General features: G+C 52.8%; 9 protein-coding genes and 1 non-coding gene across 10 annotated transcripts; 6 read left to right on the top strand and 4 right to left on the bottom strand.

Annotated features, from left to right (window-relative positions):
- The first annotated feature begins 669 nt into the window (after positions 1–669).
- BDP81DRAFT_380600 (uncharacterized protein) lies at positions 670–3,673 on the top strand. Its single transcript, XM_060586847.1, has 4 exons — positions 670–1,454; positions 1,524–3,086; positions 3,162–3,266; positions 3,330–3,673. Exons 1-4 carry the CDS (start codon positions 804–806, stop codon positions 3,414–3,416), a joined length of 2,406 nt encoding a protein of 801 aa, XP_060442064.1. The 5' UTR covers positions 670–803; the 3' UTR covers positions 3,417–3,673.
- Positions 3,674–5,494: 1,821 nt separating this feature from the next.
- On the top strand, positions 5,495–6,277 carry BDP81DRAFT_326956 (necrosis inducing protein; the record flags this gene model as incomplete). Its single annotated transcript, XM_060585106.1, has 2 exons — positions 5,495–5,724; positions 5,791–6,277. 2 exons carry the CDS (start codon positions 5,495–5,497, stop codon positions 6,275–6,277), a joined length of 717 nt encoding a protein of 238 aa, XP_060442063.1.
- A 1,133-nt stretch (positions 6,278–7,410) lies between these two features.
- Positions 7,411–7,482, top strand: BDP81DRAFT_t260. Its single transcript has one exon. It is a non-coding gene; the product is annotated as a tRNA-Trp (tRNA).
- Positions 7,483–8,132: 650 nt separating this feature from the next.
- Positions 8,133–9,678, bottom strand: BDP81DRAFT_74078 (uncharacterized protein). The gene is made up of 2 exons (XM_060596226.1): positions 9,282–9,678; positions 8,133–9,235 (listed from the first exon to the last, which is right to left on the bottom strand). Exons 1-2 carry the CDS (start codon positions 9,456–9,458, stop codon positions 8,294–8,296), a joined length of 1,119 nt encoding a protein of 372 aa, XP_060442062.1. The 5' UTR covers positions 9,459–9,678; the 3' UTR covers positions 8,133–8,293.
- A 921-nt stretch (positions 9,679–10,599) lies between these two features.
- BDP81DRAFT_452527 (uncharacterized protein) lies at positions 10,600–11,499 on the top strand (the record flags this gene model as incomplete). Its single annotated transcript, XM_060592758.1, has 4 exons — positions 10,600–10,602; positions 10,635–10,821; positions 10,975–11,170; positions 11,388–11,499. 4 exons carry the CDS (start codon positions 10,600–10,602, stop codon positions 11,497–11,499), a joined length of 498 nt encoding a protein of 165 aa, XP_060442061.1.
- A 3,465-nt stretch (positions 11,500–14,964) lies between these two features.
- On the top strand, positions 14,965–15,345 carry BDP81DRAFT_397340 (uncharacterized protein; the record flags this gene model as incomplete). The annotated part of the gene is made up of 3 exons (XM_060588311.1): positions 14,965–15,057; positions 15,150–15,203; positions 15,253–15,345. The coding sequence occupies 3 exons, from the start codon at positions 14,965–14,967 to the stop codon at positions 15,343–15,345; spliced, it is 240 nt and encodes a 79-aa protein (XP_060442060.1).
- A 487-nt stretch (positions 15,346–15,832) lies between these two features.
- On the bottom strand, positions 15,833–19,445 carry BDP81DRAFT_74045 (adaptin N terminal region-domain-containing protein). Its single transcript, XM_060596225.1, has 7 exons — positions 19,200–19,445; positions 19,112–19,125; positions 19,010–19,053; positions 18,665–18,954; positions 18,276–18,610; positions 16,262–18,225; positions 15,833–16,198 (listed from the first exon to the last, which is right to left on the bottom strand). The coding sequence occupies exons 1-7, from the start codon at positions 19,346–19,348 to the stop codon at positions 16,040–16,042; spliced, it is 2,955 nt and encodes a 984-aa protein (XP_060442059.1). The 5' UTR covers positions 19,349–19,445; the 3' UTR covers positions 15,833–16,039.
- Positions 19,446–20,827: 1,382 nt separating this feature from the next.
- On the top strand, positions 20,828–21,982 carry BDP81DRAFT_326870 (methyltransferase domain-containing protein; the record flags this gene model as incomplete). The annotated part of the gene is made up of 2 exons (XM_060585096.1): positions 20,828–21,079; positions 21,161–21,982. 2 exons carry the CDS (start codon positions 20,828–20,830, stop codon positions 21,980–21,982), a joined length of 1,074 nt encoding a protein of 357 aa, XP_060442058.1.
- A 225-nt stretch (positions 21,983–22,207) lies between these two features.
- On the bottom strand, positions 22,208–22,897 carry BDP81DRAFT_452524 (actin-related protein 2/3 complex subunit 5; the record flags this gene model as incomplete). Its single annotated transcript, XM_060592757.1, has 2 exons — positions 22,208–22,555; positions 22,643–22,897. 2 exons carry the CDS (start codon positions 22,895–22,897, stop codon positions 22,208–22,210), a joined length of 603 nt encoding a protein of 200 aa, XP_060442057.1.
- A 373-nt stretch (positions 22,898–23,270) lies between these two features.
- On the bottom strand, positions 23,271–25,566 carry BDP81DRAFT_355124 (V-type ATPase). Its single transcript, XM_060586278.1, has 7 exons — positions 25,319–25,566; positions 25,154–25,238; positions 25,077–25,096; positions 24,989–25,024; positions 24,774–24,935; positions 24,394–24,719; positions 23,271–24,336 (listed from the first exon to the last, which is right to left on the bottom strand). Exons 1-7 carry the CDS (start codon positions 25,412–25,414, stop codon positions 23,544–23,546), a joined length of 1,518 nt encoding a protein of 505 aa, XP_060442056.1. The 5' UTR covers positions 25,415–25,566; the 3' UTR covers positions 23,271–23,543.
- Positions 25,567–25,617: the final 51 nt, after the last annotated feature.

Raw genomic sequence — 25,617 nt, 5'->3', positions numbered from 1 at the left:
ACTTTGCTCAGCCTAACCAAGCCGCATTCTTGTCGCGTATTCTGATCTTTTTCTGCATATTTTCATATGCGTCATGCTCGTCTCTCTCCGTGGTCTGCCACAGTATACTTGTGAAGTCAGAGCCAGCAGGTGGATAGGGACGGTCGGTGTAATTCTCGTGATCGTGGACCGCCGTGAACATCTGCGTGGATGATCGAAGATGGAGGGCTTGTCGTTCTAGGTAAAAGATGGTGGGAACAACGCGTCTTGCGTCGGCTCATCCCCATGTTCGGTCGGCTTGTGGGTTGCAGCTGTGGTGGGTGCTAGTGAACAGAATTTTTATCTGATCTTGATCCCTGCCGTGTGAGTCAAGAATGGGGACCTTTGAGAGGGGAAGGGCCGATCTAATCTTATCAGATGCCCCATATTTGGCTGCCATAAAAGTGGGAATCATCGCTCGGAGGGGCTCGGTTATACCACCTCGGCGCTCGGAACAGTCGGTCTTATGTAAGCTTTCTCTCCAACTCTTAACACCTTTCAATACAGTTTTGGTAGTAAACTGCTAAGACACTGACGACGCTCGCTCGGCGGTAGCTCGCGCTGACTGACAGGGGGAAGTTTCTTCCCTTGGATTTCGAGTACATCTTGACAGCAAGCGGCAGGTGAAATGTGCCCACTCCGGACCGGAGGCTGATCCATTTGTCACTCGGTACTGATTGATATAACCGTGGCCGTGGCCTGTGTCTTGCGCGCGGTACATTTTCCCTTCGTTTTTGATCATCTTCGCCTCCCGCGCTACAAGATCGAGCCGCATCACCACCACCATGAATTCCGCCAACGATACAACGTCTCCCTCAGTGGATGACGGTGGGAGTCTTTCTCCCGCCAACTCACGCGAAGACGATGAGAACTCACAGCACCCCCGCAAGCGCCAACGCGTGCGTCTTAGCTGCTTGGAGTGCCGCCGGAGGAAGCTCTCCTGCGATAGAGGCTACCCGTGCCAGCGGTGTCTGAAGAGCGGCACACCGGATCGCTGCACGTATGAGACCAAGTCAGGTGCTGTATTGAACGCCAGCTCTGGCGTTCCGCCTGCCTTTGCCCAGCTCGACTCACGGAGGAATGGCGAGCTGGCTGTTCCCGTCAAGGAAGCCGATGTTTCTCTTATCCGCGAGGCGGCCAAGGATCATGACCGTATCCGCCGTCTCGAGCTCGAAGTCGCTCAGCTCAAGACTCAACTCACACGACAGGCTATGTCTTCATTTGACGGAAGCACAATAGCCGGCACCAACTCACCACTCACTCAGAAGGATGAAACCAATGAAGCGCCTGCCGACCCTTGCGCAAACAACTCAGAGATTCAGTCATGCTGGCATCAGTATGGTGATGGGGACAAGTCAGAGCTCCGCTTTTTCAGGGGCAAGGAATTCAGAACGCGGTATTTTGGTCCTCACAACGCCACAATGGCTTTCATCGAGGTAGGTCTCTCACGCTCATATGAGCCCTTTTTCATCCTTATGAAGAATTCTCATCTGACTGCCTTACAGTTGACTGGTCTGTGCCCCTTCATGAAGGAGACGGCAGATGAGTGGCTGAAGCCCGTGAAGGCCCATGACCGCAAGGACCGCAAGAAGCGCAAGGATGACAGAGACAAGTTCTACCTTCAGCCTGACTCCACGCTCGAAGCTCTCCTACCACCAAAGGAGCACTGCGATGCCTTACTCGAAGTCTACATCGACCAGTTCGAGCAAATGCACCGCATCATTCACATTCCCACCTTCCGCAGAGAGTACTCAGAGTTCTGGGAGAACCCAACCGAATCTCGCTATGCAGCACTCACCGCTCTTGTCCTTTCCATCTGCGCGGTAGCAAACTGCATCCACACTCACGAGTCTCTGAGATTCACCGGAATGATTTCCAACGCCCAAAATGCCGCTGAAAAGTGGATCAAGGCCGTTGAGAATTGGCAAGATCATCAGAGTGTGAAGCACCGAAAGCTCATCCACTACCAAATTGCATGCCTCCTGTATCTCGCCAAGCGGGTCAATACCGTTAAGAAGAAGCGCTTCTGGACGAACTCTGGCGCTCTCATTCAGGACGGCATCTCTGTCGGACTGCACCGGGAACCCGGCCACATGGGGTCCGGCAAGATTTCAGTCTACAACCAGGAGATGAGACGGAGGATCTGGGCGACGGTGCAGGAGTTTGACATGCAAGCCTCTTTCGACCACGGACTGCCTACGCTGGTGAGCCAGTTACACTACGATGTGCAGCCACCAAGGAATTTGGACGACGAGGACTTTGACGAAGACACTACGCAGCTCCCGCCTTCCAAGTACGGCAAGGAGTACACTTTCTCCTCCTACCAGAATCTGGCCCGCCAGAGTCTGCCGCTGCGCATGGAGTTGAGCCGCCTTCTCTGTGGCCCGCCGGGAGACCTCGACTACGACCAAGTCATCCGTTACACCAACGACATCACTCACGAAATCGACTCGCTTCCCTCCTGGGAGCACAACAACAACAACACACACGGCGGCAAGAGACCACTTCTTGCCTACACTCTGCTCCACATCCAACTCCGTCAATACATCGTTCCCCTCCACCAACCATTCCTCAAGCTTCGTAAATCCAACGCCAAGTACCAGTACTCCGAGATCATCTACTACAATGCCGCGCGAGACATTGTTCTCCTCCACGACAAGCTCTACGAGCAAGGCATCCGCAGCCTCAACTTCCTCCGCGAGGACGCGCTGACCACGGCCGTCAACCTCTGCAGCGTCACGATGCTGCAGCCGCGGGGCTCGACAAACATGATTATGATCAACTCGCAACACACCGTCAAACTCCTCGAGAAATGCCTCCACATGAAGGAAGACAGGATTCTCCGCTGCGGCAACAACGAGCCCTGGGGCTACTCCATCATGTGCTCAGCACTCGGCCTTCTCGAAGCCCACCTGGGCACAAAGACCACCGAACAAGCAAAGGCATCGTCTGCGGAACGGTTCGTCAACTTGCACTACAAGCTGCTGGCGAACCAGGAACCCCCGGTATCGAGTCAGCCATCAGAGCTGTCCAAGATTCCCGGATTGGAGGTTCCCGAGAGACCAAAGGTAAGCAATCCCGCCCATCCGTTGTCGTCCTTGTCGTCGTTCAGAACCGAACAGTGGCTGACTCGTTCCCCTCAGTCGGTTACGCCCTTCTCCTTCCAGGGCTACCCGTCGTCGCAGAACGCGATGGACGGGCTCCTGCCTCAACCCCTGCCGTGGATGCCACCATCAATTGATCCGCAGGTGAGTCTTCACGACTTCTCCCCAGCACTCCCAGCCCTCGTCGCTGACAGCGTGTTGGCAAAGGCGCAATCCTACAATCCCGACTTTAATCTTGAAGCACTGGGATTGAATTTGAACGAGTTGTGGGGAGAATCGTGGGACTTTAGCTGATGTATGCGATGTTTGTGATGTCATTTTGATGTGTTTCTTGGTTACTCAAAAGAAAAGCGAACTAGGGCGGGTTGTTTGATCTGGGCAAATTGCCCTTGACCTGTATTTTGGAGGGTGATGATTTGTCACGGACAGTTGTTACGATGTTCGGAAAGCTTTGTGATACCCATCTCAATTCCTCTCTCTCTCTCTTTAGATCTAGACGTGTAATATACATACAATCATGTCGGTCTTGACTCACGATCTGAACATGAGGCCTTTCAAAGTTTTTCGGTGAGCTGTTGTCCTTCTCTTTTCGTCTTGGCTCGAGATACATACCCTCTTCCTCAAGATGATCCATCCGGGTTAGCAGAGACACTTTTTGTTACCGCAATCTCGCCTCACCCAAGCTTCATCCCCCTCATCAAAGCCCACCGGAAGCACCCCGAAAACCCGCCGTTTCGGTAGGGCCCGAGGACCATGACTCGAGCAGATTAGAATATTGGGCAACACGACGCCTGGACCACATCTAATAAGTCACCGGACCAGGACCAACTCATCTTCTCAGCAAAAGACCCTATGGTCCCCTCCGAATCCCCGATAACTTCCAGTCGTCTTCAATTGCCATGTGGAACTCCAAAGCTTGTCCGAGGCTTTAAAGAGAAGAGACATCCTACATTCCCAATCGACCCGCCATCGCGGCTCCACCTATACGATCTGTCGACATATATCCCTCGCTGCCACGAGTCGTTGTCCGACAAACCTCGTCGGGTACGGCGAGTTCCCAGCGTCTGTCGAAACCGTTGTAAAACGGTCAATCATTCAGCGCAGTACTACGGCTCGCTGAGTCGCCAGAGGCAACCCAGCTTCCCTCTGTTCTGGCCTGCTGAGATCATCGCACAAGTGGCGAAATCTTTCTCCGCAAGGCGCATAACGTTACCCGCGTATTGCGGCTGAGGCAGACGGGCTGGGCTTAAGCGACGTTCATGCCATTCGTCAATTATCGTCATTGTCGATATGCGAAGTCATCGATATTGTCATCAATAAATATTCAACTGTTCTCGATCCATCCCACTCGGCCGAGCCAAGTAACGAGTTCCCCTCAGCCGGAAGAAACGTGGACTCATTTTACTCCACAACTCTCAACTCAATATCATTATCGGCGTGGATTTTCCGGTCACCGCCAAAGCGTTGTTCCCAAGAAAACTCCCAAGAGGCATTGATGGCACTTGACGTCTCGAGCGGGGGTGGAAAAGTGACTGGAGGGGATTATCGAGGTTCATGGTCTCCCACTGGCGGCGGACAAGATGCCAGATCCAGGAACCATGACAGGGATCAGCTCGGCACCTTTCAAGTGTGGCTCTGTAACGCTACAGGACCACCCCTCCCCTGTTTCTTCAGTTTCCCTCCAACCACCTTCTCCTTTGCGGTCCCCAACGGGCAGCTGGCCGTAGTGGTTCCCTAACTCCACAATATCGACCGTTTGTCTCTTTCAAGGGTCCTGTTATAGAGAACGGTAGAACCTGAAGCTGTGAGGGGCTCGGGCTACTAGCACCGGCACGCGGCATTTGTCCCTTGTCCTTACAGACCTCACATGGCCCAATTACGTCGCAATGCCATGCCACGGGCGGGGTCAAGAGGTCGTAGACTCGAATGATTTACCATCTAGCATCTAGAGGGGGGGCGCCGTAGCCTCGGAGATGATGAGCTTTGTGGGATATTGACTCGTTCGCCCTGGTACTGTGGCCCCTTGCTGACACCCTCTTTCTTGCCCGCGTGGATGGATGGCTTGTCGTGAGAGGACCAAGAAGACACGAGAGTCGTCCGGGGGAACCTATAAGATGCAAGACGACGCTGATCGGACGCAGGAACAAGGCATGGTCTATCACAACATCCAAGTTTTGCCAGTCTTCTTTTCCCCTTGGCCGAGTCAGATTCCCCACGTCACAGCCGTCATCTGCAGTCGTGACAGTTTCAGACATCGGATACACATATTTAGAGACGATCTCCCGGTTCATCTGAGAGGCACTTATCTAGTACCCCTTCACCTCACATCTCTCTCGCCGCCTCTTCACACCTAATCACACCTCCCGTTCACAATGGCGCCTTCCCTCTTCCGTCTCGCTGCGTGGCTCGCTGCCGCTGCCGGCTCCGTCACCGCCGCTCCCCTTGAACGCCGCGCCGTCATCGACCACGATGCCGTCGTTGGCTTCCCCGAGACCGTCCCCTCAGGCACCGTCGGCACCTTGTACCTCAAGTACAAGCCCTACCTGAAGGTCGTCAACGGCTGCGTGCCCTTCCCTGCCGTGAACGCCGCAGGTGACACTGGGTAAGCTCATCTCACTCACTTGAGAAGCATCCCACTTTGTTCTCTTCCCTAACCCCCAATCCACAGCGGCGGCCTCGCCACATCCGGCTCTTCAAACGGGGATTGCTCCTCCAGCACCGGCCAAGTCTACGCCCGTGGCGGCTCCTACAACGGCGCCTACGCCATCATGTACTCGTACTACATGCCCAAGGACTCGCCCTCCTCCGGCCTGGGCCACCGCCACGACTGGGAGAACGCCGTCGTCTGGCTGTCCGCCGCCTCCACCTCGGCCACCGTCCTCGGCGTCGCCGTCTCCGCGCACGGCGAGTACGACACCAAGACGTCGGGCATCGACTACACCGGCACGAGCCCCCGCATCGGCTACCAGAGCGTCTGGCCCGTCAACCACCAGATGATCTTCACCAGCGACGTCGGCGGCCAGCAGCCCCTCATCGCGTGGGAGTCTCTGACCGACGCCGCGCGCACCGCGCTTACGAACACCGACTTTGGCAGCGCTAATGTGCCCATGAAGGATGCCAACTTCAACACCAACCTTGGCAAGGCTGTCTTGTAAGAGGGTCTTTTCACACGACTTTCCACGCATTTGTGAAGAGCTCTGGGAGAGGTTGACGGGGAATGATGATTACTATTTAATTGTGAGGCTAGCCACTTAGCTGGCCTCGTGGATGGCTTCATGCATATATCTTAGTCTTACTGAGGAGCGAGAGCTTTTGAAGCTCTCTGACGATGGCTCCGTAATACATAACATTTACTCAATGTTGTCCATCTTCGAGCGTATTCGCAATGCATGTGATGAACAACTGCGATAACACAGCCAGACCAGTAGATACGGCGGCTTCGGCTACCGGCGGCCTCCACACAAGAGAAAATAATGATCCTCATCGTCGTTCAAGCAACTCGTTAAAAGAGGAAGCTAAAGCAATCCATTAAAGTCGTTCGTTTCACCATTCTGCCATTGCCAAGTTGGAGGTTGTCGGTTCGGACATTGAACGGGCAATCCCGCCAACCAGCAAAAGCATAATTGACAAGCCGTCGCCCAAGTGCCTGCCCAGGATGGTCGCTGCTGGCCGTGCATGGCGACCGAGGCTTGGAATTTTGGAGTCGCTTGGAGATGGTGCCAGGGCACTTTTCTTGCCGCCTGCCGAAGAGGGTAATCGAAATCCGATGCGGGCAACTCAAATCGCTGGAGCCCAAACCGCACATCACAATCAACTGGCGGCCGGGTTAAGCGCTTGAGATACTAATCGAAATCGAGATGGGTTGCCGATCACCCGCTGTCACAAGTTGTTCAGGCTGAAGTTTGGCTCTGGAAATGCCATTCGGGTAGAAATGGCCTGGACACATACACGGTGGCTGGTTCAGCAAAGGGCTTTGGCAACTCCCCGTGTCTCCGACGAACCTGTGGAGAAGACGGATATGTCGGCAGCATGCCTTACCGATTCAATCTACAAGCAGTCAGCCCACTTTGAGAGTCTCCGTTTGTTGAAGAATATCCGTTCGTCGTCCTCGACGTCGAGTTGTTGCGCCCACGTGGTGGTTAAGGTTGTGGCCGAACTGGGGCGTTCTGTGGCTCAGGTGGAGCTGGACCCCGCACACGGGCAGCATTCCGATTCCGAGGCCGCAAGCTGCGCTTTCTTGAAGATTCATATTCGGCATTTTTGCTCCAAATTTCAACGATCAGCATCTGGCCCTCTGGCGCAACGGTAGCGCGTTCGACTCCAGATCGAAAGGTTATCCGTTCAAATCGGGTGGGGGTCATTTCTTTTGCTTTTGGGACATGTTCGACGTTTATTTCGATGTTTCGGGTTGTTGGCGTTGCAAATGAGTTATTGTGGCTATTCTGAGGCTTTGAGTTCTTTCTGAAGTCAGATACGAACTGGTGGGCAAGTTCGGCTTTTTGTTGGGCACGGACCAAGCAACCTTGTTGTCAGGCTCATCACTTCCCCACGGATGTAAAGCTCCCATCCAGCTTAATCCATCAGTGATTCACTGGGAAGCATTGTAACGGGGGGTCGGGGAAGGCATGATTTGAACGCAAGTCTAGTAGTCTCTGCAGTCTCCTCGACTACTCTTGTTCAGCTGACGAAGAAGCTACCTAATTGCGAGCATTATCATTATCACCAAGTACATACCCCAAGGCCAAATGTCACTCATAGCATGGAAGACATGCTACATTTCCCTAGGCAGTTTGTCCCAGAACTGAGCTTGACAAGTATCTCTGCCAAGTATCAGTGGATTATCCATTAAACATATCCGTACTGCTCGTCCTCCATCGGTCTCACAACTCGTTCATACACCTCTTGCCGGAAGTCCTGATCAGTCAAGTCCAAGTGTTCTCGATTGAACTCTTCCTCGATGCAACATCGAACCGCGTTGGCATAACTTGAACCTCCGAGCTCGTGACGCAGCACTCGATACGCCGTCAGTCTATCGCACATCAGCCGTGAGACGCAGAGCATTGCCTTTTCGTCGGTATTCCGCATCGACCCCATGGTTCTTCCGCACCCGAGCTCCGCGAGTAGAATGCCGAGTGAGACCAACGCTGCGTTGCGACAACCGAATGAGGGCTTCATTTGTTCCACTGATCTTCCGTCCACATTTCGGGTAGGGTAGCCATGACAAAAGTGTCGCTGTAACGAAGTAGAGAGTCCTTCCTCAAAAACAAGATATCGCGACTTGTGACTATATCCGGTAGCCAGTTCGTCTGATGGAGCTGTAGGAAGCCGACAGAAATAGAGGCAGCCAATTTCCTCTTCGTTACGTATTGCCCGTGTAATCCGGAATACTTGTTCGAATCCTCGAGGACCTCCTGCAAAGCTACAGCACTCCAAGCATCACGGCTGGGCAGGCATTTGCCAGGGTAGATGCGATATTCTCTAGACTTCCCCGAAGTCTTGTCTGTGATTTCTCCGTAAGAGCCGGTACCGCCCTGGGTTTGTCGCTTTCGGATTTCTTCGCAAAGATTGACTATCGGGTTTGGGGCAGCTATGTCGATCTTGACATCAGAATTTAGAGCGGCGGGAAGGAAGTCAGTGCCTGCTGGTTTGTCGGTGTCAACTGAGCGCTGAGCTTTTTTGAGTTGATGGTAGGGGATAATAATCTCTTCCCACATAGATCCTTGATGAAAGCCGGCGGCCTGGTCAGCTATGCCAAAATTCATGGATATAGGAATCTCAATCTTCCGTAGGATATCGTCGTCACTGCGGCGAGCTATTCTCCCAAGCACCTGTGGCATAACTTGCAGATACACTTCATGCGAGCAACTGCCTGGGAAACTGGACAGTAGCACTCGATGAACGCTTTCTGCCAGTTCGTGAATTAGCTGCATTGTCCTGCCTCGCGCTCGTGATTCTCTCCTAGGAGCCATTCCGATGCTTCGATCCACCAGCGACTCAATATCGGTAATGTTGTTCTTTATGATTGTCATTGACTCCGTATACGTGGACTTTCCGACAGCGAACATGATGCGTTTCAGCGCTGTAGAGAAAGGTGCGCCGTCGGATGAAGCATGCTGGGCCAGAGTGAGCACGTAAATCCCCTTGGGGTATATGACTTACCTTTACCTCGCCATTCAGTGGCAGATCGATCGACTTTGCTATGTCTTCGATAGCCAATTTGATGTCCCCAACCTTTTCCAGCAAGATCTGATAGGATCTCGGGTTCCAAAGCCTGGCTTCAATCATCTTGCGAACGGCATCTTCATGCCACGAGGGGCCAAATGGGTCATTGACCATGCCATCGACTTTAGAGTCCGGAACGATGCCAGTGAGAAGCTTCTCACTCACATCCTGAAGTCTGATTCTTTCATTCTCGAGGTCGGTTATTAGGCTTTTGATTTCTCTGTCATACCTACGCCAGATTCGTATCGCCGAGGCGCCGTGTCGGTAATGCTCCAGGGCCGATATGAGGAGCGGTATGGTACCAAGGACTACGCCCACCACCTCGATGCCGGACATTGTTCAATGATAGCCAGACTCCTTTTAAGACTACCACAAGCTATCTGAATCATGTCCAGTCATTGAGGTTCATATCCGTAAGATGTCAGCACACCACGCGACCCCTCTCCGTCCATGTGCACATTGAGGGGAGATAAGCACCCAACTATCATAGGCCAATCCGACGTGGCGCTTTTCTAATCAATGCGGGGAAATTTCCATTTATTCATCGAAGGAGGCCTTCATGATAGACTCGAATGGTGTCGTCGCGTTGCCCAGCATATACACGCTGCCACAGCAACAGCGCCCATGTCCTTCACCGGTCATTTTCTTTCATCATCCTCTTTCAGCATCATTTCACACGTCAGTGGATGTTTTTTTTTTTTCGAGCTACAGGGTTGTTTGTTGACTTCTGGAACAAGGAGATATCCGTTCAGTTTCCATCCAAGAACTATTTCGACGAATCTTAGCCAGCCTCTTGATCACCGCCCTTGACAGAATGCCATCTATCCTTGCAAGACTGAGCCAAAATTGTCCGGTATCAAAGACATGAGAACATCGCTTCCTCTCACATCGGACTGACGCCTCACTGTGGCGCCGGTCATTGAAGATGTCGCCTTCGAAGCTATTATCTCTTTCGAAGAGCTAATAAGAGCATGGCGACCGTATAACGGAGGACCTTCTGTCGCAGCTAACCTTCCGAGTCTCAAAAGCGATCTATTCCGGCTGAAGACGTGGCACGCAGACTTCACCACTCGAGCCGTCGCTGAGTTAGATGGACGCTACCTAGATCACCATCTGCGCAACGCATCACACATTCAACGCCAACTCCTCAAACTATTGAGCGGTCTTAAAGAGTCAATAGGCGATGCAGAAAAGATCCTCACCGGACAGACAGTTCCATGGGATAAGCTGAGCAACGGAGTAAACACCTCACAAGATGGTATGATAGAACAACAAACGGAACTTCAACAGATCGCGACAGAAATCTGTGGACTGGTCGACTGCTTGCTAAGACTCCGTGTCGATACTGGAGACCCCGCTCCTCACGATCGCATCACATCTGCAAAGCTTAGGAAGGACCCAGAAGACTATAGCTTCGATGTGAATTTCTTTAAAGAGACCTGGGTTAGAATCGAGGAGTTCTTGGCCGAGCGTCTGGGTAAGTCAGTGTCCCAAAGACGAGAAACACTGAGACAAGGAGCCCATGAGCGAAAATCGTCAACGAACTCGGATCTACTCCACAACGAACAGTCACCCGGCGCCAGTAGCAGACACCAGAAAGCCGCAGAATCAATGCCTCCGACAATTCTAGGGTCAGGCTCCATCAAATCCGTCAAAACAATAAGTAAAGACGAGGATCTCACGTTGTCCGAAGGGGCTCGCCAGATCTTACGGAGCATCGAGGTCGACGTCAAGAATGTACTTCACGAGTCGACATCAGATGAATTTCAGTGTCCATATTGTAATATGACGCTGGGGCTTAGCAACAGTGACCAAGAGAAGTGGATGTAAGTCAACCAGCTTATCAATTTGGCATGGTCATCTATGCACTTTCGATGAAGACTGACCGGCAATCCAATTGAAGGCTTCACGTACTCAGTGACCTGCAACCATATGTCTGCGTTTCGTTGGACTGCATGATTCCTACTCAACAGTACTCGGAAGAGACTCGATGGATGCAGCACATGCTTTCTAACCACTTAAGAACATATCGATGTCCACTAGGCTGCAAAGAGACCTACTCAAATACGACCGCGTCAGCTGCCCACATAACTCAACGACATCCAGACATGATCCCCCCGAGTCAGCTCTATACCCTAATCAGCCTAAGTTCTAGTCCGATGATAGAAAAAGCAAATACATCTTGTCCATTCTGCTCCCAAACCATGGGTTCCTTGGCTCAGTATCAGTCTCACGTTGGCAGACACCAAAGAGAAGCAGCCATATTTGCTTTGCTAGATGAGACTCAACTCAAATCAAAAATCGACTTACAGCGAAGAGAAAAAGAAGAGTACAGGAAGAGGCGCGAAAAAATTATGAGAAGAAGAAACTGGTGGGGCGAAAGTACCAGGGCCGCTGGAGAGTTGGACCGGCTCCGACAACGCGAACAGCGTGAGGCCAGAAGAGAAAAGTGTGGGGAGCGGCGAAATGAAGAAACGCAGAAAGATTATGAGGAGCGCATGGGAAGGCGATGGGAAATGTTATGGCAAGGTCGTGGCTTAGGATCCGGCTCTTCAGACTTGCCTTCAATCCTCAATGCGAGTGAGGGCCAGGAGGCCAGCAAGAGAAGAGGAGAGAAAGCTGATGAAGTGTCTGTGTCTTCTCATCGTTCATCGATTCAGTCTCGCTCATCCAAGATCATATCTCTAAATTGGAAGTTTAGGGAAAGGCGTTAGCTATCAAGGCTGGCGGCTTAGACGTAACAGCAGCACAGAAGATCGTTTGGCGAACGCTGCGACACGGCGCAAGCGTGAAACAGTTCCAGAGTCGCAAGATCTTGACGAGACGCCTTGGTTCTAAGGCGCAGCCAAGTTGTCTCCTTGCCATCACGATGGTTCATGTTGGCTCCTATCATTTTGTTAAGAGATTTCACCGCAATTGTTCGACATCCGGCGATTGGAACAAATTATCTAAGACTTCGAGTTGAAGGGCTCATGGCGGAATAAACATGACATGATCTTCTTTATCAACGGGCTTCCAGCGGAACATTTCAAAGTCCATCATAATACCAAGCTTCATCCCTTGAGAACATAGTTAGTGCATTACAAGGTAGCAGCCTCTGTACGACAAGGGCATCAAATTTCAGGTTGCGGGTCCCGTCTCGAAAGTCTCGTACTGATGCCACAGTTTGTCGACAGTAGTGCAGAGTCTGAGTTCTGATAGCAAGATCCCAAGTGAAAGTAGTGCGGATGCCTGGGGTACTGGGATTCACGGAATGATCCTCCAGAACCTGGTTGGGAAATTCGTCCGTAATTAAGGCCTGCTCGTACTCAGGATAAGACTGTGAGCCACTGGTGACGAAGGAGACGTCTTGGTTTATTGAAATACTGAGTAGCGAAGAAGTGTGATGAAGCTGGAGGAAACTCCAAGAGAACCCCCCTGGCTAGATGGAGCTGAGCTACGTAGGGTATCCCGATGCTAGGAGAATTTCCGAGGATCTATTTCAGCGACAAAACGGACCCCATTTGTCGATTCATTGTCAGTGCTTTTGGGTACACGGCAGCCTGGCATGTTCCCTCATCAAGTTCCCAATCAGGCTTCTTACTTGAGGGAAATGCTGCCTATGACGAGACCGGCTATCTCGAAGCCAGACATTTCCGATCAGAAAGTACCTGTGAGCATTGTTAGTGGTACTAGGTTTTGGAACCGATGAGAATTACTTGGGAGAGAAGCGACGGCAAACAGCATCGCGGCATCTTTCTGGGATTTGCCAGCCTGACCTACGCACCATCTGATGGTTATTCGTTCATAAAACGGGGTCATCATTTGCCCGAAGACAATGAAACTCTGTTCACTGTCGCAATGTGTCATTTGAAAGAAAAAACGTGACATCCTTGCTGCTGAACCTGAACAGTGTCGATATGCTCCTTTGTTCGTCATCAGGAACGTTGACATATAAATCCCCGTCTCCCGCGGCAATCTCTGATGAGTTGGAAGAGTTTAAAAAAAAGTCAAATACAACCTTTTCAGCCTACTTCAGCCTCCGTATTCATGCCGTCGCATCGAGATATGGAAGACAGTATCGCGAGTCTCGTATCGAGAGTGTGGGCATATTTCTCTGATCTGTTAGAGACCACCCAAGGTCCTATTCTTAATCCTCTGTTGCTAAGATGGCATTCAAAGCTTAGAAAGGAGCGAACCAGATTCGAAGTCTGGGCTGGAAACGTTAGAGCGCACAGAACCGGCCGCTCTTCCCTCGAGTATCGACTCCGCGATGCGTCGGATCTAAGACGTCAGGTCTGGGGGCTCCTGACAGAACTCCTGAAACCCTTTGACGGCGCCTGGTTTGGTTTCAACTATCTTGGGTTTCCACCAATTACGCCCGATCATAGCAGTGATGATTATAAGGACATGGAAACAAACATTAATGCAATCATGGAAAAAATTCGCGTCACTATCAACGATCTCCTGGTACTCATCACAACGCTAAATGATCCTGCGCGACTCGACCGATATGTGGGGGCGAAATCGACAGTCGCCTCGGAAATTGAGGCGTTTGACATTCAACATGTACGCACGAAATTCAATGGCATCCAAGACGACCTTGCCAAGCGTTTGGAAAGGCAATCTCGAGGCGGCGCCAGTACTTCAAGTACAGGAAAGCTCGCCACGAGGGGCTGATACATGTCAAAGATGACCAGGGACATAACAACTCGACAGGGAACCTGCAAAGTACAGCGGCATCTTCGATCCCGGATGACATCAAACAGGCTTCACTCAACGATGACGACTCTGACCAACATGTATCAAGCAGAAAAGAGCTGACTCCACTAACTCCATACGCCACCACATCCGATGCAGTCACACAAGCAAAGCCAGTTCCAGACCTCCCAAAAGCGGCTTATGACGGGCCATTCGAGTGTCCACACTGTTACATGCGTGTAGAAATAAAAGACACTTATGCATGGAGGTAGGTCAAGTGATCAATTGGGAAGACCTGGCAAGCTGAAGCTAAATGTTCTCCTTAGACAACATTTGTGCGGCGATCTGACACCATACAATTGCCTCGCAAAACATTGCATTTCGGAAGGCAATGACTTCGCCACGAGGTACGAGGCATGAATGGATGCAGCATACGCTGCAACGTCACCTGAGGATATTCCATTGCCCTGCCGGCTGCGGTCATAGCTACTCATCTGCACTGCGACTCGAATCGCATGTGACAGAACATCATTCGGATGAAATACCCGAGGAACATGTCGAAATGATGGTCGAGGCAAGCTCTGAAGCTTGGGGAGAGGCTAAGGTGATTCAATGCCCCCTTTGCTCAAAGAACCTGTCACCTCTGAAAGGCTATGAACGTCATGTGGGGAAACATCAAGAGCAACTGGCTTTATTTGCGCTTCCGATTGTGAGCGAATTGTACGAGAAGAAAGGGCAAGTCAGCAAGGCATTGGAAGGCAAAAGGCTTGCTAATATTCCAGACACTAACATCGAGCTTGAGAATGAGCACGAGAGCCAAGTAAAAGATGAAAAACCGACAGAAGTTCATGAGGAGTCTCAAGAGGTCGAAACAAAGGAGCAATCTCGGGCTCAACTGCCTCCCTCTCTAATTTCCCTGAGTCGGAAGAACGAGTTCTTCATGCCAGAAGCCGGTATACATCCAGATATCATCACCCCTGCCATCAGCCGCCTTCTTGGAAAGGACGCTTCTGTGCGACCTGGATATTATGAGGTAAGACAATCTTTTCACAATCCGCCAGCAAGTTTTACCGTCGCGAAGTGAGACTGCTGCTGATCAAAACTTACCATAGAACCATAAGACAGAACGGATCTACCAAGGCTACTTACTACCTCAAAGCTTTCAAAAGTTTGAAACCTGTATGTTAGGTAAACAGATCGCTCAAGGTTCCGATTGCTGACAAAATAGGCTACGATTGAGAAGATTGAAGGCCTGCTCGGCGCGATAGTGGGCAATGAAGCGGCGTCGAGAAGAAGTACAAGGTCGTTCAGATATGACTGAGAGTCAAAAACTTGATTATTGGTATCATCAATCCACTCCCGCCTTGTAGCTGAATACATTTCGTACGATGGAGCTTTGGTAGCCCTTCAGGACGTCAGTCTTGCGAACTCCGACGACAAATCCAGCCCGCCGCAGCTTCAAGAGACCGACGCGCGTGCGGTTTCTGCAAAAAGAGGCAGTTTGGTACCCGAGGAATCGCAGGAATCGCACGAAGCGAGGGCCGACGATGAGTGACCTCAAAATGGTCTTATATGGCGAGGCGGGCGTTACGCACAAGTAGTTTAGATAATCTTTTTCCGAATCGAGTCAAACAAAAAGCCCCATATCACAGGCAAGAGATACATCATGGATATCAATCTTGACAAACATATACTTTTCATTAAGTCCCTCAACAACATCACCTTCCCACCCCTAAAAGGGGCATCTTCAACTACCTTACAAGGGAACGACTGCTACCACGATGCCTCCCGACGCCACCCCTAGTAGCTTTGCCATGCAAATGTAAAAAAAAAAACCACACTATAAGAACCAAAACCAAGAGATGACAGCAAGGCAAGTAAAATAAGGGGGATGGACGAAGGTAGAAAGGGTTGTGGGGTATGTGTCATTACGAAGAAAGTGGTTTTTGTTTGTGTGTGAGAATGCGTATTACAACGGTGGTGGTGGACTGCCTGCCTGCCTGCTTTTCTTTGCGCTATGTAACCAGAATATTGCTAAATGCGTCCGATATCTCGGATGGTGTCGGGGCTTGAAACTTTTCTGGCGTGAAGCCAGCGGCGAGACGGTCCTGCATGATCTTCAGGAGGACAGCGGGGACGCTCTCATCTGTGGCGCGGATCGTGAGACGAATCATCTAAGGTAGGCAGAGAGTCAGCTATTAATCTTCATCGGTGCAGAGTTTCAGGGGTAAACAAACCTTGGTTCCGTAGTTCGGCTCAAGACGCATCAAGCAACCAAACTTGCCCGCCTCTGAGGTGTGCAAGACACTAGCACCGACAAAGTTCTTCGCGTTGGGGTCGACGCCGTCCAGGACACGCCATCGGAAGCCCTCGACCGTCTGCCGTACAAAGAGCTCGTTCATCTCCCTATCCGACTTGCCAGGTGCCAGACCAAAGATTGCTTGGGCCTCACGAGGAGCGCCGCCAATCTGCTTCCAGCGCCTGAAGAAGTCGTCGGCGGTAAGATCTGCGGGGTCCATAAACTTGTGTGCGGTGATGGGAAGCTTGAGAGTGACAGCCTGCAGGGCACCGGCGAGGTAGCTGATACGTATCGTCGGGCTCTTGTCAAACACCCTTTTCGACTCAAACATGATGACCTGCTGAGACTGCCCGTTCTGATAGATTGTGCTCTCCGGCAGGTTCTTCACGTCCCATGTAAGCTTGCCCTTTTCATTTTCGTCGAGATCCAACGTTGTGGTGAATGACCCCAGCGCCGTAGGGGTCTTGTTCTTGAAGTACAGGATCAGGCAAGCCATCTGACCTCTGTACTCGGAACGCACACCGACTTGAATCTGACCATCCTCGTACAGCACGCCTTCGCCCTTGAGAACAAGTTTGTTGTATCCAACCTCCCAGTTGGGAGACAAGTGAGCCGCGCTAGCCAAGTTCGGTGCCTTCGTCTTGGGTTCGGCAGGTCCCAGGTTGTTCATGTCCAGGCCAGCCAAATCGTTGACGCCGTTGCCGTGACCATTCGTTCCATTCGTGCCTCCATTGGCCGCGTGTGAGTGACCGTTCGTGTTTGTGCTGAAGGTCCGCTTGAGACCTCCTTCCTTGGCCATCTTCATCTCTGCCACATCTGCGTTCGCATCCTTGCCACCGACAATCCAAGTCCTCTTATCGCTAGTGTTGGCATGCTTCTGATGCACTCTGGCAAGCAGTGCAGATTGTCGTTCGGAGAATGGTGGCATTTCGTCGCATACAGTACGAAGAAGGTCGTCTGTCGGCAGGGTGGCGAGCGTCAGGTACTCGCACGCTCTCTGCTGAAGTTCAGAGTCGAGCGTGTGGCTGAAGACCTGGAATGCCTTGAGAAGTTGCGGTTTGATTTCGGGGAAGAGGTTGACAAATTTGACATAACATGAGAGAACCATAGCCCTTGTACTTGATGAGCAAGCGGCGACCTTGCTCTGGAGAGCCATGAACTGCTCAATGGGACTGCACTTGGGCTGATCGGCGATGAGATGGCCGAACTCGCCCAAGATGTAGGCTCCGATCTTGACCAGGGTCTCGTGGCAGTGATCCGACTTGACGTACTGTAAGGAGTGCTGAGCCGCGTAGACCTGCAGCTCCTCGTTGTTCGTCACAATTTGGATGACACGCTGCCACACCTCGTCGCTGACGTGATCACCAGCCATGGCAATCAGACGTAGTGAGATATCCACATACCACTGGACATCAGTAGCATAACGTTCAGTCAAAATGGCAATCTTCAACACCATCTCCTCTCTTATAGCGAAATCGGCATTCTGGAGGTAGTGGAGAAGTTCGCCAACGATGACCTGGGCATTGGACGAGTCGCACATGCTGTAGAGAAGGTCGAGGCCTTTCCTCCGCACACTGATATCTCTGTCCTTGAGTGAGCCGAGAATGACGTCCTGGTGCTGCTTGATCGGTTCCAGGGTCTCGATGCGGGCTGCCAGATGTGTCATTGCCTCCAAACCCAAGTAGCGAACGTTGGTCTCCCTTGATGTCAGGAATCGTCCTAAGCGAGATGAGATTTGCTTCAGCAGAGCCTGCTCGTTATCCAAGTGAATGATGAGGTTGATGGCCTCGAAGAGCACAGCATTCTGTGCGTTGTTTTGCTGAACATTCTTCGTCTGCTCCATTGCGAGGTTCAGAATCTTCTGCAAAGACTCTCGGATCATCTCGCGGACGTGGGTGTCATCTATGGCAATTAGTATGTGCTAGCTAGAGTAGGTATCATAAGTAGCTCACCTGAAGGAGGGAAGTACTGGAGTAGACGTAGAAGCTTGACCTGGAGCCAGGGGCAAGGAACCTTGTAGTAGAGGTAGTCCGGAGTGTACTCCCCGTCAATCACTATCCTCTTTATCCTTGCTGTGGCCTTGGCGTATGCTCCCTTGTACGCATTCGCATTATCCTGGGCAAGGGCCATGACCAGAGATGTGACGGACAGAGCGACTCCGACGTCCACGTCATCCAAAAGCGATATTATGCGCTCGGCCCATTGCGGCTGGACAATGTCGGGGTTCTTGCGGTATAGACGGAGGAGGGTAAGCGAGGCCTTCTTCTTCACGAACGCCTTGGATGTTCTGTATTGCTGATGTTAGTCGCTGGCTTGTTAATCAGGGGTTGACCGAACGTACGGTGAAATCAGAAGCCTGTGAACCTCTCCGCTCAGGGCCTCTCCCATTTCCCTGCCACCAACGTTGGCGATTGCGTGGAGAGCCAGACAGTTGAACAGCTCATTATGGTCCAGCAAGTCCTTCCGTATACTGTTGACGACCAGGTGTAGCAGCTCGTGCTTCTCGTGAAGGAACAGAGTCATGGCGAGGTATCCAATCTGCTTCTCCGAGTACTTGTTCGCCGAAATGAGGTTGACGGCCTCGAGGTGGCCAAAGTCGACGTTCCATCCGAGGATGTAGATGTAGAGGAGCTTCATTGATTGTCAGCACGAGACATTAGCCAATGCAGTCCAGAACAGTCCGTACCTTGCACACGTATTTCTTCTTGTGATAACCGCTCAGGTTTCCATCTGCAAAGGAGTCAGCACAACAGCCTCGCACCAACCGACCGTCGCAATGGCTCCGTACCCTTGAACTTTTGTCTGCACGTAGAACCTCTTGTTAGCACTTCGTCGCGAGACAGCGCAGCATGACATGCCGGGAGGTGCGTGCTCACCGAATGTTGGCCAGCTCCTTATTGATTCTCTTCTCTTCCAGCTCCCTAGCTCTTGCGTTTCTCAAGTCGGCGATGAATTGCACCAAACCTCGCATGTTGGAGTTGTTGCTAGTCGAGCGGCCGAGGAAGCCGCTCGCGGAGGACGACATGGCTGCGGTGGTTGTCGGGTTCGACGGATACTCTGTTTAAAGCTTTCTCCTCTGTCCTCCAAAAAGCCTTTCCTCCTCTTCTTCGCGGGATGGGACGGGGTTGAGCTGGTTGGTGTTGTTGGACTCGCTATGAGAGTTTCGCGGTAGAGCGGCGCGGATGCGGAATCGTTTGGGTGGTGTATTTGGCGTCGTGTATGTGTTGTTGTCTGCTCCCGGTGCGAGCGTTGGGCAATCACTCCATGCGCGCGCGAGGGGTCCTTTTCTTTTCGTATTTCTGCTCGCTTACCCCAGCTGGCCTGCTGATTGCTGCGTGGAGTTTTTGGGGTGATCAACGGTCGGATCGGTGGACGGCGGGATTGTGGACTCGGCGACTCGAACTCGAAACCGGCCGGCAAGTACCGCTGCGTGTCTTAGCAATGCGTTCCCGTCGAGTAATGAGGATGCAACCAGGGGTTATCGACAATCGATAGATGCTGGTGGTTGACTCGAGATTGAGTTCGGCCTTGTAGGGGTTTCGGCGTCGATTCGCGATGTTGCACCGGGAGGAAGTGGGAAACGGAAAACAAAACTCCAAGGAAAGGGGTTCGAGGGGCTTTCGCGGGCTTGGGAGAAAACGACACTTTAGAGAGGCCCGGAAGGCTTGGGATTGGGAATGCAGCCAATGTGTGGAGATGGGCGACGGGCCACCCAGCTGCACATTGGACGTCTGAACGGGCCCGTCAAACCACTACTCCGAGGTACCTCTGCTTGTACTTCTTCGCAGGTGATGTACCTCTCACCTCAGCGAAAGCATCCAATGCCTGAATGTCTGTCTACAACACGCAACACGGGCAGCAACAACTGCTGCGACTTGGACGTCAAGACCGTCAGGTAAGCGTCCCAGCGTCCGTCAGGTGCTTGCTTGTCACACTTGTCCCCCATAGACTGAGCTCTTCACGGGCGGCCTGCTGCTGTGCGCGGAGTGTGCCCGCTGCTTGAAGACTGGGCGCGTCAGGGGTGTTGCAAGGTACTTCCATCGACCTTCTTCTCAAGCCATTGAACATGCTCGCCGTTGCTGACTGATGAAATTTGGGGAGAGAAAGTCAAGAGAGGGGACTTTGACCGGGGGGGCACTGGACGCACGCTACCTACGGGCCCGTGCAGCAACGAGAGACCTCCCCCAGTCAAAAGGTACGCACAACCACACGCTAAACTGAACTCGTTCCCGTCAATTGGCAAGCTCCAAAGTGTGCTGACAAGCCGACCCGAATGCTGCATCATCGAAGTTGCTGAAATTCCCATGCAGAAGGAAAGAGCTGCCCTCCCGTCTGTCAATCCATAATAAGAAACCCTTTTTTTGTTCAACAAAAACCTAAATCCAACCACAGACCACAGCCACCGCTTCTTTGTTCTCCTGCAGGATTCTCAATCCCAGGAAGTCACACAACCTTTTCCCACATGTCCGTCTCAGCGCTCCGGTGCAGATATGCGACGCCGGTCATGAACTCCACGATCAGACGGGTGGTGTGCCTCGCCGCCGCACCGAGCTCCCGGTTCCTCGCCGGACCCTCCTCCACAACCACACGCCGTTCTTATGCCGTAACATCCGGCGGCGGCTCTGCGGCCTTTCAGGTCTTCAATCGTCGCACAAAATGGCTGCAAAAGGAGCGCGCAGCATCGAATCCCGAGGCCAGCCGGCAAGCAGACTATCTCAAAGATGAAGTCGCAAACCGGCTATGCGAGAGGTTACTCGTAAGAATACACAACCACCATCAATGACCAATGCCTCCAGTAGAGACCACCAAACACTAACACACTTCACCCTCTCAACAGGACATCAAACGAAGCTTCCCCCGCGCCCTTGACCTAGGCGCAAACTCTTGCAACGTAGCCCGCGCCCTCGCCCGCGAGAACCCCGACCCAGACCCCTCAAAACCAATCTCGGCGCCCCTCGCCTCCCGTATAGACGAGCTCGTCGCCGCCGAATCCTCCCACGCCCTCCTCCACCGCGACGCCGACCTCCCCTTCAACAAGGATATCAACATCACCCGCACCGTCCTCGTCGACGAGGAACACGTCCCCTTCGAGCCAGCCTCCTTCGACCTCGTCCTCTCCTCCCTGTCCCTACACTGGATCAACGACCTCCCCGGCGTCCTCACACAAATCAACAACGTCCTCAAGCCCGACGCCCCCTTCATCGGCGCCATGCTCGGCGGCGACAGCCTCTTTGAGCTGCGCACTTCACTGCAGCTCGCGGAACAGGAGCGCCGCGGGGGCATATCCCCGCACGTCTCGCCCCTCGCTGACGTTCGCGACGTGGGCGGGCTGATGCAGCGCGCCGGCTTCAAGATGCTGACCGTCGACGTCGACGATATAGTGGTCGACTACCCGGATACCTTTGCGCTGATGCAGGATCTGCAGGCCATGGGCGAGGGCAACGCCATCCTCGGCAGGGAAATGGGCGCCATCAGGAGGGAGGTACTGCTGGCCAACGAGGGCATCTACAGGGAGCTCCACGGCAATGAGGACGGGAGCATCCCCGCCACGTTTAGAATCATTTACATGATCGGGTGGCACGAGGGCGGCGACCAGCCCACGGCGCTGCCGAGAGGAAGCGGAGACGTGAACCTCAAGGACATCTTAGAGTCCAACTAGAAGTGATGCTGCACCTTGGCACATTGTAAGAAACGACTGTAAAAACCTGTAAAACCAGAATCAAAACAAGAAATCTATGGCTTTCATTCATCGGCACGCCTGTCTTTTCTAGTTTTGAATTTCGTAAAAAAAGACAGGCCAAAAACCCGAGCATGCCCATACTCGTCATGAAGTTCATTACACCCCCTTTTTGTTGTATCATCATCTGTAATCTCCTGCCCCCCTCTAAACCCGTCTCCAATCCGTCATGACACGACCAATAGTTCCCAACCCAGCCACATCAACAACCTTCTCATGCCAACTCAGCAAAACACTCATCGCGCTGCCCACATTCTCGTTGGTGCCGCCGGGCCGTCCGCCCATCTGGCTGAACCCGCTCGGCGCAGCCTGCGGCGGCGGCGACCTCAGCCCTCCGGAACCAGCAGAGCCAGCCATGCCCTTGTAAATGTACTTCATGAGCACGTCGAGCAGCTCGGGTCCGCCGGGAGTGCCGTAGATGGACTTGAGAAGGGGCGTCATCTCGGAAGCCTTGATGGATTGGAGGACCTCGGTGATGGTCTGGAGGTGGGCGTCCTGTTTCGTGAAACACAAATCTCGGTCAGCGATTCGTTCCAGGCAAAGCGACTCAGGATACTGAAGAATTCCAAGCTGAAGTCTTACCTTGGCGCCATCAGGTCCATTGTAAACAGGAAACTCCAAACATCCCCTCAATGCCCCCTCGGCATCCCCGCCGCGGAGCAACTGCCGCACCTGGCCCGCGAGCTGTCGGACCTCGTCCTCGCCAATCTCAGGCTGCGGCGGCCGCAGGGTTTTGGTGTCAAAGTTGCACGCCGAGTCCTCCTGCAGGGCGTCAATGTTGAGGGTCCGCCAGGCGTCGCTGAGCGAGGCAGAGGTGTGCTCCCGGATGATGGACATTGTGTCGTAGTCGCCGCTCCGTTGTGTGTAGCAAGAATTCGGTTCCGTAGGTACGATCGTTTTTGAAAGAGCCCCGTGTGCAGTAGGTCGTTGGTGCAGTTCAGGTAGCTTCGTCGGATTTGTTCTACTCAGGAACTATCGTCTTGCGTAAGGTAAGGTAAGGTAGCCGCATGCTCATGGTGGGGAGTTTGGCTCGGTGTGGAAGATGTGGGGTTCACTGAGGCGGTGCGTCTGGCTGACGACGGTGGTCCGTGCCATGGTTTATTCATGCCAACCCGCTGCAGACTGGATCTTGGCCATCATTTGCAATGGCGCATCAAAAGTCTCGATGTCACTCATCGTGGGTCCACGCCGACTTCTACGCTCGGGTTCGTTTAACCATCACGCTCTTTCTTCGTCCCGGATAGTAATGAAAATGATGGTTCTGTAAATAATGAATATCTGGCGCGCACATCTTCTGCAAACACGAGAACATCACTGAGACATGGCATGTGTAGAAACTAATAATTGCATGCCATTGTCTAGGTCCAAAGTTGCCCAACTCTCACTCTCGTGCCCCCTCATACGTATACACAACGTCGACCGGTTGTCCTACTACGCTGCCGACTTCTCGGGAATATCAAGCACCCGCATTTGGTGTCCCTGCTTATGCGTCAATCAGGTTCTCCTCGTTTTGCTGCACCTGCTGTCTCTGCTTGCCCTTGTCCTTGGCCTCCTTGGCCGCACGCTGGTAGAACTCGTTGAGAATCTTGCCGGGGATACGGTTGAGCAGATCCTTGGGGTAGAGACGGAGCAAGCTCCATGCGAGGTCGAGAGACTCGTAAATGGTGCGAGCCTCGTACTGGCCCTGGTTAATGAACTGGCGCTCGAACTTCTCGAGGAACTCCAGAGAAAGCTTGTCCTCAGCTGACAGAGCCTCCTCACCGACGACAGCCTTCATGGCAGCGGCGTCACGACCGATGGCGTACTTGGCGTAGAGCTGGTTGGAAACATCGCCATGGTCCTTGCGGGTCATGCCCTCGCCAATGGCAGACTTCATGAGACGAGACAGAGACGGCAGAACGTTGATGGGCGGGTAGATACCACGGTTGTAAAGACCTCTGTCGACGAAGATCTGACCCTCCGTAATGTAACCCGTCAAGTCGGGAATGGGGTGAGTGATATCCTCGTTGGGCATGGTCAAAATGGGCACCTGGGTGATGGAACCGTTGCGACCCGCCACACGACCGGCGCGCTCGTAAATGGTGGACAAATCGGTGTACATGTAACCGGGGTAACCACGGCGACCCGGGACTTCTTCACGGGCGGCTGAGACCTCACGAAGAGCGTCGCAGTAAGCGGACAGATCGGTAAGAATAACGAGAACGTGCTTCTCGAGCTGGTAGGCGTAGTATTCGGCGGTCGTAAGCGCGAGACGAGGAGTGATGATACGCTCGATACTAGTATGGTTGTTAGTCTGCACATCCCTTTACGATACATTCTGATATCAAACTCACGTAGGGTCGTTGGCAAGGTTGAGGAAGAGGGTGACACGCTCCAAAGAGCCGTTCTCCTCGAAATCGCGGGTGAAGAATCTGGCGGTTTCCAAGTTGACACCCATGGCACCGAAGACAATGGAGAAGTTCTCCTCGTGACCGTCGTGGACACCCTTGTTGGTGATACCCTGCTTCTGGACCAAACTGGCCTGTCTGCAAATCTGGGCGGCGATTTCGTTGTGCGGCAGACCAGACGAGGAGAAAATAGGAATCTTTTGTCCACGGGCGATGGAGTTCATGGTGTCGATGGCAGAGATACCGGTCGAGATCATCTCCTCGGGGTATTCCTACAGCCTGTCAGTGCCTAAGACCATTGTGTGATATTCGGTGGTATCACATACACGGGAGAAGGGGTTGATGGGACTGCCGTTGATGTCGAGGTAATCCTCAGCAAGGACCTTGGGGCCCTTGTCGATAGCTCGTCCGGAACCGTCAAAGATACGACCCAGCATGTCCTCCGACACACCAAGCTTCAAGCTCTGGCCGGTGAACTCAACTTTCGTCTAGCTAGAGTTTTAGCGCTTGTCGTATTTGTCGAGATACGATGATCTCATACCTTCTTAACATCGATGCCTGATGTTCCCTCAAAGACCTATTTCCATCGTCAATCGGTGATTCTCGTGTGATCGCTCGTTTTCGCATACCTGGACGACGGCTCTGTCACCTGTAGATGTTCGTTAGCACATGGGTCATTGAGCGAGGAGTGACGTTATGTAAATACCTCGAGCCTCGAGGACCTGGCCCTGTCTGTTGGTTCCATCGGGCAGGGTCAAGGAAACAATCTCGTTGTATCTAGGGAATTTGACCTGGACGCAGAGTCAGTGCCTGATTCGAACAATCACGATTCCCTGGCGAAAAAGTCCAGCGCGACAGAGCGACAACGTACATTCTCGAGGATGACGAGGGGTCCGTTGACACCGCCGACGGTGTTGTACCGAATTCTCGGCACGATGGAGTAGGAGGGCTCCCGCGGGTCACTCATTGCTTCTGACTATCAGCGAGACAGCGCCGTACTAGAAGACAATGCGTGTTGGGTCGAGGGGGGGCGATTAGGAAGGGCGTGGGCGGGCGAGCGGATGGAGACGATGCGAGGCGCTGCGATGTACGTAGCTGGAGGAGGTTGGCAGGTCGGTGCAGTGTCGTCGAATGCACTGCACTGGAGCTTGCTTCGTCTTGGTGGAGCCC

This window comes from Colletotrichum phormii, assembly GCF_030913505.1.
Source record: "Colletotrichum phormii strain CBS 102054 chromosome Unknown BDP81scaffold_18, whole genome shotgun sequence".
In the NCBI taxonomy this organism is placed as follows: Eukaryota; Fungi; Ascomycota; class Sordariomycetes; order Glomerellales; family Glomerellaceae; genus Colletotrichum; species Colletotrichum phormii.
Note: the sequence above shows the minus strand (reverse complement) of the source record. Positions and strands in the feature narration are given on the sequence as shown.